Here is a 17,754-nt window from a genome sequence, read left to right on the forward strand (position 1 = left end):
TCAAACTACCGGTCACGCCTTTCAAAATAAAACACCTCTTGTCATAATTGATTAGGTGCTAAGTCATAATGGGTATTTTATGTACAATTAGTACCAGTATAGTACCCGAAAAATATAAATTAATAAGTACTAATACATCAGAATGAATATAAAGCTCCTATTGTACTATTTTTTGTTTGTATATTTGATGATTCATATTTCAACCTTTCAGATTTGATTTACTGGACTGAGAATCTGCTGCTATCTATACTGTAGTCTATACACTTTTCTTTCATGAATATGAAAATAATTTCCAGTGGCTGAGCGGTTTTGTCATAGCTTTGAACCAACCTAAGAGGAGTGAGATGGTATTGCAGCCATCTTTTGGGGACTTGTCAGCCTGCAGTAACTTATGCAAGACTTGAGAGGATTTTGGATCCAAAGTTGTGCTTTGAGGTAATAATTTACAGAACAAAAACACAACAAAACCCCAAGAAGACAGTTTCATATCAAAGTTGATACTTTTATATTGTGCAACTGTGCTAAACATCATCAGTTCTCTACAGCACTTTATATAGAAAATACATGATCACCTATATTAAGAAGCATTTGCACCTATGTCTTCTCAGTTGCAATAAGGAATAGGAAGTGCCTTTCTGGCTGCTTAGAAAAAAAGAAGAAAAAAAAAAAAGTAGAATTGCTCCTTTTGTGCATCAAAAGCTAGTCAGGAAAAAAAAAAATACAATGTTGGCTCCATTTTCTTTTCAAACCGTTGTTAGTGAAATAAAACAATTTTATTGTATAACAGGCAGTCATGTACTTTGTTTAATGCATATGGCAGCCTTGGATTCACTGCAAGACATGGCAAACAAGTTCGCATCCAGATTAATTTCAGTATTTGTAGAACGCACTAATAAAGGTTTACAATAAAAGTCACCTTTTCATCATTGCAAAGAATATAGTTAAAAGAACACTACTGTACCTGCAAAGCTTGCCAGTGTTACAGTATTAGAGAGCATTTCTGAGGTTGCACCAAAAAAAAAAATAAAAAATAAGGTTTTGTTCATGAGAAAAGGACAAGACAGACAGATAACGTGGCTGCCACCAAAACAACTGCAAACAGCAATAAGAGCACAAAGATCAAATTGCGCTGGCATAGAGGCTTGTGTCCAGGCTGCTCCTCGTCAATGCTGAGCAGAGCCAGGGAGGCGCTCTCGGTGCTGCTGAGCGGGTCTGCGTATTGTGGCCCCCGGGGCTCCACCATCCAGCGCAACACATTTACTTTTTTCTCCATGTCATCAATCATGTGGTCGATTTGGCTGATTTCCTGCTCCATGGTGCTCCGTTCCTGGCTCTCAAGACCAGCAGGAAGGGTTGGAGGCTCCTGGTTCAAGTCTGCCAAACTGAGTGCTCGAGCTGCTACCTCACTGCCTCCTCCTGCATTACCAGAAACAAATTTTAGCTTTCCATTTTCTTTTGGCTTTTACAACTCAATAGTGGATTTGTAAAATGTGGCAGAAGCTTTCCACTTCATCATGTGGGGAAACGAAATGTGAATATTTGAACAAAATCTCATGGCAATCCTCATTGCTTAAAAATTCTAATGTAATATTGTCACAGTGGCACTACAGAGGAATAAATAAATCAGCAGCATCCAACATCTGGGGGCCATTAAAACCTGAACCAGTCCATTTAAAAGTTGGGAAAACATTGTGTATCAGTGTGATGGACCAACTCAAGCACAGCTCCACACACTTTACTTCTATCCATCAATGATAACAGAAAAAAAATAATAGTAAACTGAATAAATGCAGGGCTAGAGTCCAAATTTTTCACCTTTACTGATGCCACAGGACATTCACACGAGATACTCTAAAATGTTAGCACACTGGCAGATTTGAGCATATTAATTCTGATAAAATATTATCTGCAGAGTATGAAAAACAGCTAAATACTTTACATAACAATCCAAAAAGCTTCCCCCTCCATGTGTAGTCATTGAGTCTTACAAGATACAATAATAGAGTTTCCTCTGCATTCACTCTAAAACAACCTCTGAAGACTAAAGTAGTGCAGTTATTTTGCGGTTTTCTTAGTTTTGCTTAAAGTTCGATTTCAGTTGACAACACTGCTTGCATCTAGTAGCAGCAGTATGTGAAAGGCTTGCATTTACCTTGTAGGCCAGTCTGCACCAAGGAAGCAGTGTTGGCTAGGGAGAAGTTGTCACCCATGCTGAAAACCTTGCACATGTCAACATGGAGCAGTTCTAGACTGGAGGAGAAGGCCACCCAGAGGAGCTCCATCTCCTTGCGCTGGTCCTCGGGCAGGCTCTTGTCCCGCAGATGTGAGGTCAGATGCAGACGGATGGCCTCGGCCAAATTCAGGGCCTTTTCTCGCATTTGTCTTAGCTCATCCCGCAGCTGCAAACTGTCTGTGCAGCCACCAACACATGCAGCCAAATGCCGGTAACATGCTACCACCTGTAACAAAGATTTGACAGTGCTCGGTAATATGCAGAGTTCAGGAACTCCTAGTTAAACAAAAGTATTCCAGATAATTCCCTTCCAAGGTGGCTAAACTCCAAGTTTGCAAGAGGAATGGGCTTTTTGTTTTTCATAGTAGGGACATGCCCTTGCTGTCCATATCACCTGCTGTATTTAGACCACTAATCTTAATTAGGTATTGCACATCATTAACCTTCTGAGCAGCTATTCTCTGCTAAACACTTCACCAACCCACGCACGCGCACGCACGCACACACACACACAAAAATCAGAGTACCGAAACTGAAAGAAAACTGTTTGGGGAAAAAAGCTGATCGAGCTGAACATTAGTCATCTTAACCTGCTTGAAACAGCAACTGAAGTGCAGAAAAACGTACACGTTTTGTTTTCTGATCTAAATCATACTGCAAGAATTATTTACTTTCAGCCGATACATTTAACCTTGGGGGGAGAGAGAGATTAGCAGGTGGTTTCATTCATTAAAAATATTAGAAATAATCTCATTAACATTGATCTATTTCTAGATAAGCCAAAGCAACCTCGTGTACTCTGAGTGGCCCATTTTCCTAGCATGCACTGGTGACGGTAAAACCACAGATGCGCTATACCATTCTTAAATTGTAACGTTTCCTTTGAAAATCGGTTATATTAAATATTAACACCATCTTGTCATTTTCTGCGCTTCATTTGTGGCTGCTTACACCAATTAATGAGTAGAAATACTACCATCGACCTCTAGGTACAAGGAAAATAAGATGCAAACTGCCATTGTGCAAACATCCTTTATCATACTGACAAAAATAACTTTAAAATTAAACAGTTGATTTTAATGGGGAGAAAATGTCGAACATGTCCACGGCATTATCTAACGCAGGAGAGTCGCACAGACTCAGTGGACCAAGAAATTCTTTTCAGTGAGAGTGCACTTTTAGCCACAGGGGTCGGGAATAAAGGATGTTACTTTCCCCCCTTTGTGCATGCTCTGCGTGTAAAATGTTTACGTGGCGACGGCTATAGAACTGAAACCAAATGGAGTTAATTTTTTTCCATACGTTTTATATTCTCATGCAATACTGAACTCTTTACATACCAAGTATTCACATGAAATTCTGGAAATTACTGCCGTGTACAAATCAACTTCCCAGCCATTTTTTCATATTCATGTCCACAAATCTATTAGACTGGTACATAAACATGCAAATACAACGTAGTAGACAAATGTAAAGGAGACTAGAGTGAGGTCAGAGCTTTCTTTATGACCAGAGGAGAAGACTTGGAGCAACTTACCTTTATCACAGATTCCACCAGATCCTTCCCATCAGCCAAAGTCTTGTCTGTGCCAACTGTGCAGTCATTGCCCACTTTGTTATTTACAAGTGGCATGAGGGATGACTTGTCCAGAGTCTAGGACTCTGCCACAGCAGACAAGAGTTTGGCCCGGCTACCTTTTACTTCCCTGGCTGCCACTGCTCCTCTTCTTCCCCTGGAAGATTCTTCATTCAGTGGCTGAGGGTCGAGACAAACTCAGTCCCAAGGCAGCATGATGCACAACAATATCCCCCTGCAGCAACTATATTGCAATTACAGGTCCTAAACATGCTATGGATGCTGGAGTGGGGAAAAGTCAAAGTAATGAAGAAAAATGAAAAAAATGATAATAAAATGATGTAACTGTTAAGCAAGGTGCTAATCCTGTGATTGACCCCTTTGCACTGACGCAGGCTAAGACAGGCAGCTAATCTTATTAACCATCAACGATACCAGAGAGGAGAGCAGCTGGCTGCCTACCACAATGGCCCCTTCACTAACTGAGGACGCTGTGCTCTGTTACTTCAAGCACACCACAGTGGCTACACCTCCTTCACTCAGCTGTAAAGGTCAATATACTCCATAAATATTTTATTAGCATGTTGGAAATTTGTTGTACATTGCACTAGGTGAGAATTAAAGATTTGAATTGACTGTGTGTAAAGATAAACTAATAAGCAGATTAGAAAGCACACTGATGCACTTAAGAGTATTGAAAGTTGTAGATTGCTTTGTCCTATCAAGGTTCTTTGTGGTTTACTTTCCCCTGAAGGCTCTGGAAAATGGATGGCCTTATTTTGAACAGCTCCATGTACTGAATGCATGCTTAGAAGAAGCAGGTTATATTTCTATAGCAGTGGATGCAGAAGGAGCTTTTTCATGTGGAAAAAGTGTATAGACCAAATAAAAAGACAGCACATATACGGTGAGCATGAACTCACATTACACCAATGGAGCTTTGAAACGAAGCCTTCTAAAAACAGAAGGAGATTGCTTAGATTTTCTGTGCATCTTCATATGTAAAGCATTAAGTGTACAATTTTATTTTATTTAAAAAACAAAACAAAAACTATAGCACAAGACACGCACACAAAAATACACATTTCATTCTCAGTTAAAGGGGATTTTCTTCAAATCCGAAGGAAGTTCTTAAAAACAAAATGCAATTTTCCTCAGTTGAAAGGAGGACATTTTCATGCACTAACCGGGTGAGTGCAGTTGTTGTACAACAACTGGGCTTTCAATGGTGTACAGTCTTGCCCGTTTTCCTCAGTGTTCGGGCAGACGTTCCCTTCCGTGGTGATGTGACAGCCTCCCTGATGTTGGCGAGAAGGCCTCGCTTAGTCTTTGCTTGCACAGGGGACTTCTGGGAGAGCTTGGCAACTTCTGCCTTCAGCGAGACAATCTCCTTGTCTTTTTCCACATTTTGCTGTAGGATCTCTTCCATGGATTTTTTCTTTAAAAATAAATAATAATTTCATATGATATAGACAGGCATTATTTGTGCTGTGAGAAAAGTATTTGCTGCTTCTTGATTTCTCCTTTTTTAATTTTTCTGGTCATGTGTAAGAAAGTAATTGCTCCATCAATCTAATATCTGGTTGTGCCACCCTTGGTAGCAAGAACATGTTGTGTACTCCTGCTGTGCATCATCTCACCTGATCATCAGCAGTCCTCTGCAGAGCCTCAAGATCAGCTGATTTCTCCATAAAACCATCTCTGACCTTCTGTAGCGTTTCATTAAGCTCCATCAGCCTTTTCTCCAGCGACAAAATTAGCTGACGAGCAAACATCAACACACACACACACACACATAATTACATAGCCAATCAGAGCCAGTGTTTAACTGGAAAGTTGTGTCCTTGTTACCTGTTGTTTATCCTCACACATCCGCTCTATGGCACATTTCTCTCTGTGTAGGCACCTGTATCGATCATCTCCTGTGTAGGGTTGAATTTGCTGCTGTTTTAATAAATGCTGGCCTCATGATAAAAAAGCTAAAACTTAATTGCAAATGAAAATTACAACAAATGAAGAGCAGGAAACTTAAAATTTAAAATCAAGGAAACCACTTTCCCATTAAACGGAAGTTTTTCTTCCCACTGTTCCCAAGTGCTTGCTCAGAGGGTCATCTAAGTTTTCTCTGCATTCTTGTGGGGTCTCAACCTTTCAATATAAACCGCAACTGTTGAGATTTTGCGCTATAAAAAGAAAACTGAACGGATTCAAGTTTTTTGTATTTTGGAAGGGGTTCTTTTTTTAATCCTTTCGAAAATTTAAAAATAGTCCTTATTCATAAATACACTTAAAACTACTAAATAATTTTATCAGTCTCTAAAACCTTGAGGCACTACATTTCTCAAAAATCATTGCATTTGTCAACTTTCTAAGTTCCTATTGTTATTTCAAGGAAGTTTAAAAAAAGTAAAAAGTCTAAAAGTAAAACTCTACTCAAGTCTTGATTGTTTTACATGTCCTGTGATGGTGTACAAAGTAGAGCAACGCTGAGAAATGTGTGCCACCATCCAAAGGAAAATTCACATCTATGAAACAAGACAAAAAACCCATTAACTGGACCAACCTGCTTCTCCTGCCCATATACTCAGTGGTTCAGTCTGGCTCGATTGATCCACGGTTGGAGCAGCAGGAACTACACCGGTCCTCGAAGTCAAGGCCTCCAACTCTGACACTTTACGCCTGAGGGCCTACACAGTCAAGAAGAGTCAAAGCTGTTGTGTTCATCATCAGTATCTCAGGGTGTTGGCTACTTAAATTGTCAGCATAGCTAATGTGCAGTTTACCGATTGATCCATTGTTTGACAAATCTTTTATTCAAGATTCCCTTACATCAGTACACAAGTGAATTTAGCAAGACCCTGGGAAAAAGTTTAGACGGGATATTTCAACAGCCAACTGAAACATACTTCCACTTTCTCCTGTTCTGCAGTGAACTCATCGAGCGGTACATAGTTATCCTCCAGATTGGTCATAGCGCTGTGATAAGCATGTTCTTTAATAGCATCCTTGTACATCTCAAATGTGTTTTCCAGTTTATCCCGGTAGCTCTCCTTCAGCTCTTCGATCTGACGACTTCACAGTTGCAGAAGATAATATTGGAAAATAATCAACTTCACCTGAAATCACTACCAACAGCATACACATTTATGGAAGATCGCTGGCCCGCTTTTGCAAAACTGCACATACTTGCGGAGTTCTTCACTTTCCATCAGCTGCTGCAACATGGCGTCTCCCATTTCTTTGCGAATTTCGATTTCTTGCAGCAGGTTTTTTCTTCGCTCAGCCAGTAGCTTTGTTCTTAAGTTCTCAACCACATTCAAAAGTTCCTATAAAATAATAATAATAATAATAATAATAATAATAATAATAATAATAATAATAATAAGTTGAAACAAATGAACGTTAATATTAGAAATGAGACAAAAAAACAAAAACAAAAAAAACCCCCCGAAACAATTTCTATTATCTTAGCCATTATCTTTCAAGAACGTGAGTACAGGCATGCTGCTGCTACTTTCAAGCTACAGTTGGGCATAGGGCATGCTTTCAGCTAAATCAGTGTTTAATGGAAGACTTTTTTTTTTTTTTTTTTTTACACTCTGTGGCAACAAAGACATGTCAGCCTCCTCTTCTTCATCAAGCAGCTCATCTTCAGACAGGCAACTCTCCAGGACGTTGCTGTCAAACACCCCGTTGCTCAGCAGGGGCTTGCCATCATGACCTACGAGACGAGGAGCCAGAGATTCTAGAGCCTTATCTGGGATCACCTGCACCACCTACACAAATCAGAGCTGAGATCAGTGCTTCACGTCACCAAGGCCTTTTCTGCATTTTGAACTCGGGCTAACCTGTTTGGCAACAGCTGAGAACTTCATGACATGGAGAGTCTCGTCATAGGTGGAAGCACACTGGTTAATGTTGACAATCATGGAGGGTCTTCCCTTCCCGCAGAAGAAAGCCTGGAACAGCTTGGTGAGCTTGCTTTCTCGGAAGGGGATGCTCCTCGTTCTGATGGATGACAACATAAAAGCATGCAAAAGGTTTAAAAACACATAACCATCCGACATGAAGGTTCATTTATTCCTTCGCCAACACCATAACCAACATACAATAACGCTAACGAGGACAAGATGTGACAAAAGTTACATTACTTAAAAACAAACAAAAGCTTTAGCATTTTGTGTCAACACTCATGTTTGCTCTGGTGGTGATAGTCTCACTGTACCTGTCAGGCCCACTGTTGCGGAGCGCAGTGATACACTTCCCCAAAATAAGCAGGGAATTATTAATGTTACCCGCCTCCTTAAGCCTCTCTCCAAAAGTCTTTGTTTTGTTGCATCTTTCTGAGCCGGCCAGATCACAGAGAGAGAACCTGCGAGAGAAAAAACACAAACAGAAGAATCATAGTTTCACAATTTATGTTTACAAAAAAGGTGGACATGTTAGTGCCTCAGTCCCAGCAATGAATCAGAGTTCTCACCTAATAACTCCCGCTGAAGGCCCCAAAACATTCCCTTAGGGAAACTCATTTCATGTGATCCATTTTATTTTCCTGTACTTGAAGAACCATTTTAGTTTATTTTAACATTTAAAACATGATCCCAAAAACCACTATGAGAAGCACTTCTATAGCAAAGATGCAAGATAAATATCATGTTGACACAATATTCCATTTTTTACTGCACTATTATTTTCGATACTATAAGTATTGGATACCATTCCCAAAGAGTTCATTCTGTTCATCTGGACGTAGCGTTTTCAGTGGGAGTCACTGATCCAAGTGACTTCTTCAGTCTCAGCTGACTGCAATCTTATAAACAATACATTTGCACAATAGCTGAAGCGGCCTAGCCCACTAATTTGGCTAGGTTCAGTTATTGTTTAAAGTCAACTCTTTGGGATTTACTTACCTGGATGATTGAGCAAGTATCAAGATATCAGACACTCTGTCCAAGTGCAAAACTTTTGTTTTTCACTGTACTAGATTACATTTTTGATTTAAATATGATCTTCATTAGCTTTACTGCAGCAATAATGCATTTTAGTACTTTTAGGAGGACAACCACCGTTTTAAATATTGATGAACTGAGATGGAACCATGATTGTTAGTAGGGATTTTTAGCATGATTTTCAACTTGAGAAATTAGTTGCAAAAAATATTATTAAGTACACTTTACATTTATTGATTGCCATTTTAGATTGTTAGTATGCTTTATTTGCATTTGCAAAAAATCACATTCTTATTTAGCATTACACATTTGTTTAATTTTGAGTCAATTATTTTTCATCTTTATATTAAATTGCTTATTGTCTTTTTAATCCCCCCATCTTTTATCTCAGTCACGGACGGATGGACTTTTGCAATGTTACAAAATCCTTTTACAATACACAAGTTTTCTGAGCAGGTTAAAGTTAACTTCTACTTTCATATACTTACTCAGAGACCCTTTCAGCTGTCCCTCCATTGATCCTCAGTAACTTCATTGTAAATATGCTGTGGCTGTAAGGAAAGCCTGTGTGAGTTTTGAACAGGTTGTTTAACACCACATCCATGATAAACTTAACTGGTTTTACCTTCGGCTAGATGAGTGGTTCATCTTTGTGGCTGCAGCACTTCTGTTTTTATTCCCAAAGTGTAGCAGCTTGGAGGCTTCACCCAGGTTATGAATGTTGATCCAAATGAGGTCTGAAATCAAAACAAATGCTTTTCCTTTAATCATTAATGCTAACATTCACCTGATAATTTAAGAACATAAGCCAAGGTCATTTCCACACCTTTAACATAAGCATTTCCAGCACCATCATCGCATACACGGAGACAGGCACGTTTCTTGGATTTGGAGCACAAAGATGGCTGGAGAAGATCGTACACATACTCATTGTAGATTTCAAAGAAAGCCACCCATAAGGCAAACTGGCTGTTGCTGGTCAGCACTAAAGTAGGAGCACAGAAGACCGTAAATATAGAAATAATAAGAATCCACAACAATAATCACTATTCTAATGAGTAGTACCCGTTTGAGTTGAAAATGCAGAAGAGGATGAAAGACGGCTGCGCAAACAAGACTCTAGACAACCACTGCCTCTGAGAGAATCACACTCCTAGACCAGAGGAGAGACGTACGAATGTAAACAGCACTACACTCAAGTGCTTTATTACCATCTTCTCTTTTCTGGAATACATTTGACAGAACTGAGTCCTTACTTCTTTAAATGAAGCAAAAATGGCAGCTTTAGTGATTCTTTCCTGCTTTACTTGGTGAAAATCCAGAGACTGCACACCATTCCTGAGGTAGGGCTTCAGGTCCATTCCCGGATACTGATGTTCTCCAATGTACTGAAAAGTGCTTTCCAGCACTCGAGGCAGTATCCCTGGCTCTTTTGGAGATCCTGTAGGACTTCAAAACATTACCAGAAGAACTTTGCAGGACTTGAACTTCACAAGGATATTGTGCTTCTGTACGTACCTTGGATTGTGAAGGTTTTCCCAGCATTGGTTACACCATAGCTGAATATCAGTGCGTTCTTCCCATCCAAGAAATCACTCATTTGGCTTTTGACTGTGTTCTCAAACAGCTCAGCCTGTGTTGTGTCAGGCCCAAAAATCTAAAAGGCAACAGAAGATAAAAAGTCGACAATTACTGACATAGAAAGGGGGGGAGAAAATGGGTCATTTCAAATGTTACTGACCTGTGAAAAATAAAATTTGTGGAGTGACATGCCAATTCCTTTCTCACGGCTCTTGATGGTGGCAGAACCTTTTGGTGCATTCAGTGTCACCGTCTGGCTGTTTTCAATCACAACACAAGCCTGAGAGATGGGAAAACAAAGTGTTTAACAGTCTTTGTAAATCCAACTATCTCAGAGTCAGAACTGGCATGGGCAGTATGTTGGCGCAAAAGTGGCAACTGTGTCTTAAATCAGGTGCTCTTTCCATTAGTTTTATTTTGAATGCAAGACAACTGCTCTTAAATAGTATTAGGCTACAAGATCATCTAATCCAAGGGGAGTGGTGGTGGTCAGAGGGCCCGGTGGCGCCAGTGTCCGGCAGCCTCGCCTCTGTCAGTGCGCCCCAGGGTGGCTGTGGCTACAATGTAGCTTGCCATCACCAGTGTGTGAATGTGTGTGTGAATGGGTGGATGACTGGATATGTAAAGCGCTTTGGGGTCCTTAGGGACTAGTAAAGCGCTATATAAATACAGGCCATTTACATTTACGGGGGGGGGGGGGGGGGACCTCTTGTGTTTTAATACAAAATGTTCCAGTCCCTTATATTCATGGAAATGTGCAGATGAACTACAACACTTGCAGAAGAAAGCAGAGACGATACACACTGTTTTTTCCTTATTGGTCATCCCAGTATGTTCGAGTGTACCTGATCCTCATTGTTAGAGAGCTCCTCTTTAGAGAAAGGCCTCACTCTGAGATAAACGCTCATTGTCTGCTGTTCAGCTGCACTGGGTGCATCAGTCTAACAACAGAAAAAGACAAATCAAAGCAGAGGAGCTGAGTTTAAACCGTTTCTTCCAGTCCCTCCATTCAGTTACTGGGACAGACACCCCAAATAAGCGAAGAATTGGCAGTAATGGTTATGCATTAAAAACACAAACAAACACAAATAAACATTACCTGTTGCAGGGACGTGTTGCCGGGAGGAAGACAAGTCAAGTCCATGTCAACAGACTGCATACAAACACTGTTTTCCTGAATCATTTCACTAACTTTACTCATCTTCAAGTAAATTAGCTCAAACAACAACTACAAAAAGAAGTAATAGTTATTTGTTAAATTCATACATGAGATTGAGTGTAAGATATCAGCACTAAAGCTGATTTAACAGTCACTGACTACTGTAGGTTTGAAATAACTTAACAAGAGCCAGTAGACCTGCTGGTTTTCCCTCCACTGAGAATCAAGGGAAAGCTTCTAATCACTGCTAATTGGAAGCAGATGTGAGTTCAAGCAAGTCATCAATATGTCCAACCAGCTTGGAGTGCCCTGTGTGTCAGATTCTCATTTGATGAATGTGTCACTGTACAAAAAGGTGACATATTGAAAAAGTTAACAAGCAAGCAAACAAGCAAGTAAGACAAAATAGAACCATTTTAGTCTTTGAGGATTCTTCCAAACATAGATTTCCTTATTGGTTTGATTTGATTATGATGTTGGAGAGCGCAGTCTAACCCACCAGTGTTCACTGTGGTTTAGATCTGCAGCCGGTTTCACAAGCGCAGTCTGTAGGATTAAACCAATCTTATTTTTGCTCAGGTTTACGCAAAATAAACTTAAAAATTAAGCCACCTTCACTTTGGAGTTTAGTTGTCTGGGACAAAACGAAATTACAAACAGAGATTAAGAATAACCCAAATACTGTAACATAATTAGGGTTTGGTGGGAGATACGTAAGAGGTTGGATAGAGAAGACAGCACATTATTTTTAACCCCTTTATTGAGAAACTGCAGTCTGTTTGATATGTGGCGTAACAACAGGTTACAAATGATCAGCGACCTTGATCAAAACATCACATTGGTGAACTTTCAACAATTGAAGTCACATTTAAATTTTTCTTCCGAACATTTTTTTTTTTAGCTTTCTCCAGGTTCATAACTGTGTTGTCACAATTTTTAGAAACAGCTATATATGATGACCTGGAGACATTTCTTATGAAGGAAACATACAGAACTCATTTTACTTCTGCTTTTTATTCATCACTCTATGCTCACAGTAGCAGTACATTGAGTGCTATTGAAAAATGGGAGGCAGATCTTAATAATCAATATACTGAGGAGGAATCGAAAGGAACTATTAGCATAGTTAGGTTTACTTTCACTTGCAACCGCCAGGGAGAAACCCAGTACAAAATTTTGCACTGCCTATATATAGGCCCTAATGCAGAGGTAGGGAACTCCAGGCCTTGAGAGCCGGTGTCCTGGAGGTTTTAGACCTCACCCTGGGTCAACACACCTGAATCAAATGATTAGTTCATTACCAGGTCTCTGGAGAACTTCAAGGGCTGTGTCCCAATTAAGAGACCGCATGCTTGAAGTACGCGCACTACGCGCACTACGCGCACTACGTACGATGCGTACTATAAGTACGAGAAGTGCGGAAGTGAGAGGCTTGTGAAATGGGACGGTATACGCTTTGTCGCGCTGTTCAGGTTGCCTAGCAACCATGATACTAACGCGAGACACGTTACATACAGCTTTGTTTGACAGAAATGAAGGAGAAAAATTCATTTTTGTCATGACATCACTTTGATTAGTTGAGTATCTGAGGCGCTATGAATTGTGGAATATATGGGACCACGAAGCGTGCACCGGACCACGCTTGATATTTGGGGAAATCGATGGCGCATTTGGAGTATGCATTTTTTTTTAAATGAACTTTATTTAGAACAATAATAATGACAATCTCAAAGAGACAAGCCACATATTGAATCAATCAGAACAGAATCACACCTCCTGTACACCACAATGAAATCGACAATAACTGAAAGTAAACATACATACATACACACACATATATATATATATATATGTATATATATATATATATATGCATATACACATGCATACGTACACATCTATATACACACATCTACATAATAATAATATAAAAGATGAATAACCAATACAAAAATAAATAACAATAAAAAAAGAATGAGAAAAAAAAGAAAAACAAGGAACAGAAATAAACGAGACAAGGGGGATCATAAAATCTCTGAAAGTGAGGTTCCATAAACAAGACACATAACTTAAATAAGGGGCTAAGAAAAATCAAACTCTTCTAAAAATCTATGCAATTTGATTGCTTGGGGCTTATTTATTAGCTTAAGAGATTTACGGAACAGGGAGAGTTCGTTTTTAAGAGCAGGCCATGAAGGGGGGGATTTAGCATATCGGCATTTATGTATGTAATACTTTGTTATAGGAGTATGCATTTGAAGTACACTTCAAATTGGGACAGCCGTCTACGCGTGGCGGTGACGTAACCGCACTTAAAATGCCTACGTCAAGCCTGCAGACTCTGAATTGGGACACAGCCAGCCACAGAGAAACACAGGTGGGGAACACAGCTGGGAGTAATCAACACGAGGAGACAGAGGTAAAACTGAACACACTCACATGAGACGCAGACCTTCACAATTAAACAGGAAACAAGAACACTACACAAAGACGCAGACTCGACACTGAGAGACAGACAGAAAATGACACATGGAACTAAAACCCACACAAAACATGAGAACACAAATCTTAAACACAAATAAACAGAAACATGGAACTCTAATAATAATAATAATAATAATAATACTCATAGCACCCAAAACCACAACAGTCATTCAAAAATAAACTAACAATCAAAACTCAAAATACTGGGTTGAAACTGACCCAGAACCGTGACAAAAATGGCCAATTATATTTTTGACCTCAAAATATTAACCCAACAAATCATGAAAAATTAGGTTTAAATTATTGTTTGTGACAGTACATATTTCTGACAGTAGTAGTAGTCAGTAACAATTTGATTGTTTTTCTAACAAAAAACAGTGTGAAGCTTAAGTTAGACTTGTGTAGCTTTCTGGATTTTATACTCATTGGTTACATATTTATTTCTTATAAAGGCTATATAGCACATAAAATACAAATTCACACATTTTATGTAACAGAAATGTTTAATTATGTGGGCTATAGAAAATAATTACGTTATAGACCATATTTATATGAAACATATACTTATGCATTAACCATATGTAACACCTGCATATATGTTTAAAACAAGGCTTTGATTTTGCCACCCCATTTGATTTCCATGCCACCCTAGGAACATTTCTCTAGATCCACCCCTGGACCTGTCCTGGACCAGCAACACCAAATCAGTGACAAAAAGAGCTCAGCAGCGACTGCATTTCAAGAGACGACTGAAGAAGGTGCACATCCCCAAACCCATCTTTAATACTTTCTACAGAGGTACCATGCAGAGCATCCTAACCCGCTGCATCACAGTCTGGTATGAAAACTGCCACGCATCCAACCGCAGAGCCCTCCAGAGGATAGTGTGGACCGCTGAGCGTGTTATTGGCAGCTCTCTACCCAGTCTACAGGTTATTTACACCTCACTGGGAAAGCCACTAACATCATGGCTGACCCGCATCACCCTTCCCACCAACTGTTTACCACCGTTCCATCCAAAAGACGACTCTGCGTCATCAGGAACAGGTCGGAAAGATTGTGCAATAGCATTTTCCCCCAAAGCAGTCTGGCTCCTGAACACCAAGTGAAAATCAGGGGCAAAAGGTTTGATGGAGTGATGACTCCAAATTTAGTCTAAATCATCATCATATACGGAGGAGGTCAGGAGAGCGCTACAGCAGTGAATGTCTTCAGCCATCTTTAAAACACGGTGGATGCTCCGTCATGGTTTGGGGCTGCCTTTCAGCCAGTGGTGTTAGAAATGTTGTCAAAATGGATGCAGTTATGATGTGAACATTTTGTGCACTTAAATCTTACTGTGCTAATGACCCCTGCATCAGCACCATGTTTGGAATAGCAGTGGAGAAGACATAGATTCAATGCTGCAGAAATCCGAGCAAAGAAAGCTTCTAGAAGAGTAAAGACTAGCTAGAAGAATGAAGATTCACGGAGTAAATGTGAAAATTCATCACAGGGCTCTATGCACTTGATTAACTGACCGTGAGCAAGTTTGCTTGTCTGGAGCATTCCACATGCCACAAGATGGCAGCAAACTAAAGGTTCACAGAGAGATTTCTTAACTTTGGGACATTTAATCGATGAGTATTATTACACTTGATTAAACAAGCATGAAACTGGAAGATGTTTCAGACCTACCCCCCCCCCCCCTCCACACCCACACACACACACACACACACACACACACACACACACACACACACACACACACACACACACACACACACACACACCATCCACACCATCCACACCAGCTGAATAGCATCTGAAAGTCACATCTTTAAGAAACAGACAAAAGTCCAGCAAAGTCCCCACACAGGTCCTGAGAGATGCATCTGAACCTTCAGTTCACTCCAAGATCACACATGTGCAGGAGAACTGAGTGCTGCTGTCAGATTTAAAAGTGCTTTAAACATGATGATACTGTCTTTGTTAAACAGCAGAATAGGTTTATAAAGTATCATTACCTAAAAATAGTGAAATTAATATCTCTAAATCTACTAAATGTAGCATTTTAAATTTGGACAGTTTACAGCAGCTGATTAAACAATCGAGACAGATGTGTAGTAAAACATTTATTTAGTGTTTCAAGTCAAAAACAAACAGCAGAGATACAGAGAAGGTCTTTTGGTGAAAAAAAGGAGATACTGAACGCTGAGTTTCAGTTGGGCGAATGAGGCTGCGTTGAGTGTTCAGACTGAGCAGAAATGCACTGTGCGTGTCCATTTACATCCTTTAGATCCAATCTTGACTCTTTTACCCACTGATATAATAAACCAGTACTTTTTTTGTATGTAATTTAATCTAAAGCACCCACAGTAACATTTTCCACCACAGGACTGCACTCTAAGGTCAGCATGGCGATGCAGTGGTTAGTTCTGTTGCCTCACAGCAAGAAGGTCGTGCATGTGAATCTGCTGTTTGCATGTTGGGTTCTCTGAGGATGCTCCGGCTCCCTCTCACTGTCCAACAACTTGCTTTTTTAGGTTAATTGTTGATTCTCTTGGGAACTACAATAATCTATTGGGAATGTGATCATGAGTGGTGAACTGTCAAGCGTGTACCCTGAGTTTTACCTCGTGACAGCTGGGATACTCTTCAACCCCCTCTCCAGCAACCCTTAAGTGCTTAAGAGGAAGGAAGAAGGAAAGGAAGGAAGGATAACTACACTTTATGATCTCAGCTGTGATTATTAAAGGTTTGTGCTTTCTACACATTCCCTGTAATGGAAAGAGCAGAGAGGTGTGGTGCTTCTTCACGGCCAGAAGGAGGCACTGTGGAACCATCAAACAAAAGACCCCAGTGCTGATAAGGCAACATGCTGTCCATTACCACCAGGTATGAGGACACAAGGTAGGTGTGAAACTCATCTGATCCATCCTCAGTCGCCCCAAATGAGAGTAAATGTGTTACTTTCCTTCAAGTCCTGTCGTATTATTTTGTATGCACAAAGGTTTTAGAACAGAAATATCTTTCCCACCACCACAGCGATGACAGGGTTGAGAAGTGGATCCATCTATGTCGTTCTGCTTCTAAACAAAGACACAAAGACCGTGCAAGTCAGGGAATTCCTTTAACATACACTTTCATTTTGAATAAGGCATAAAGTTAGAACTGGACCAGGGGACCCTGAATCCTCCCTTAGTTATGCTGCAATAAGATTCTTCTCATGTCACTTTTCTGACTATGTGTTTATACGCCACTCTGCATCTTATTATTAGTTATTATTATTCTCTTGCTCTCTGGCACAGCAGCCCCTTACCTGAGCCTGGTTCTGCTGGAGGTTTCTTCTTTTTAAAAGGGAGTTCTTCATGGCCGCTGTGGGGTATGTGTTATTGTAGGGTCTGATCTTACAGTCTAAAGCACCCCTAGGCAACTGTTGCTGTGATTTGTAATTTTATTTATGTAAATAAAATAGAATTGAACTGAAAATTGTAATGAAAAGCAAAACAATTTCAAACAATAAAAACTAAACTAAAATACATAAACTGACAACAGAAAGTAAGTGAAACTAGACAAAATTAAAAACAAATGAAAAAATGAAAAAGCAAAACTACAGTAACTCTGCAGTTACCCCACCCACTGTCGTAGAAGCTGACTAGTGTGAGTGGGCATCAAGAGGCAATGGAGGAGGCTGACTGTAGGTGAGCAGCCTGAAGTTTAGTGTCGTGGAGAGTTAGCAAAACAAAAACACTGTCCCACTTTTAACCCCTGACTTTGACACACGTCGTCT

The 17,754-nt window shown here is 39.9% G+C and overlaps 2 protein-coding genes across 2 annotated transcripts; both read right to left on the reverse strand.

The window, feature by feature from the left end:
- Positions 1-481: 481 nt before the first annotated feature.
- On the reverse strand, positions 482-4,217 carry rgs9bp (regulator of G protein signaling 9 binding protein). The gene is made up of 3 exons (XM_004569533.4): positions 3,771-4,217; positions 2,153-2,459; positions 482-1,416 (listed from the first exon to the last, which is right to left on the reverse strand). Exons 1-3 carry the CDS (start codon positions 3,864-3,866, stop codon positions 1,043-1,045), a joined length of 777 nt encoding a protein of 258 aa, XP_004569590.1. The 5' UTR covers positions 3,867-4,217; the 3' UTR covers positions 482-1,042.
- A 625-nt stretch (positions 4,218-4,842) lies between these two features.
- zgc:56231 (kinesin-like protein KIF20A) lies at positions 4,843-11,710 on the reverse strand. The gene is made up of 18 exons (XM_024799270.2): positions 11,439-11,710; positions 11,185-11,280; positions 10,500-10,619; positions 10,277-10,415; positions 10,015-10,199; positions 9,824-9,911; positions 9,585-9,743; positions 9,384-9,495; positions 9,247-9,309; positions 8,035-8,181; positions 7,658-7,817; positions 7,406-7,585; positions 6,996-7,135; positions 6,716-6,881; positions 6,373-6,496; positions 5,661-5,731; positions 5,450-5,569; positions 4,843-5,247 (listed from the first exon to the last, which is right to left on the reverse strand). Exons 1-18 carry the CDS (start codon positions 11,538-11,540, stop codon positions 5,032-5,034), a joined length of 2,388 nt encoding a protein of 795 aa, XP_024655038.2. The 5' UTR covers positions 11,541-11,710; the 3' UTR covers positions 4,843-5,031.
- Positions 11,711-17,754: the final 6,044 nt, after the last annotated feature.

The sequence above is a fragment of the Maylandia zebra genome, linkage group LG9, assembly GCF_041146795.1.
Source record: "Maylandia zebra isolate NMK-2024a linkage group LG9, Mzebra_GT3a, whole genome shotgun sequence".
In the NCBI taxonomy this organism is placed as follows: Eukaryota; Metazoa; Chordata; class Actinopteri; order Cichliformes; family Cichlidae; genus Maylandia; species Maylandia zebra.

Excerpts from the sequence above, each read along its gene's own strand:
- zgc:56231 (XM_024799270.2), bottom strand. The coding sequence starts at position 11,540 with ATGAGTAAAGTTAGTGAAATGATTCAGGAAAACAGTGTTTGTATGCAG. Across the intron at positions 7,586-7,657 it reads TCTCAGCTGTTGCCAAACAG|GTGGTGCAGGTGATCCCAGA; the intron begins GTTAGCCCGAGT and ends TGATTTGTGTAG. Across the intron at positions 5,732-6,372 it reads TATATGGGCAGGAGAAGCAG|GAGATGATCGATACAGGTGC; the intron begins GTTGGTCCAGTT and ends AACCCTACACAG.
- rgs9bp (XM_004569533.4), bottom strand. The coding sequence starts at position 3,866 with ATGCCACTTGTAAATAACAAAGTGGGCAATGACTGCACAGTTGGCACA. Across the intron at positions 2,460-3,770 it reads TGGTGGAATCTGTGATAAAG|GTGGTAGCATGTTACCGGCA; the intron begins GTAAGTTGCTCC and ends TCTTTGTTACAG. Across the intron at positions 1,417-2,152 it reads GGTGCAGACTGGCCTACAAG|GAGGAGGCAGTGAGGTAGCA; the intron begins GTAAATGCAAGC and ends CTGGTAATGCAG.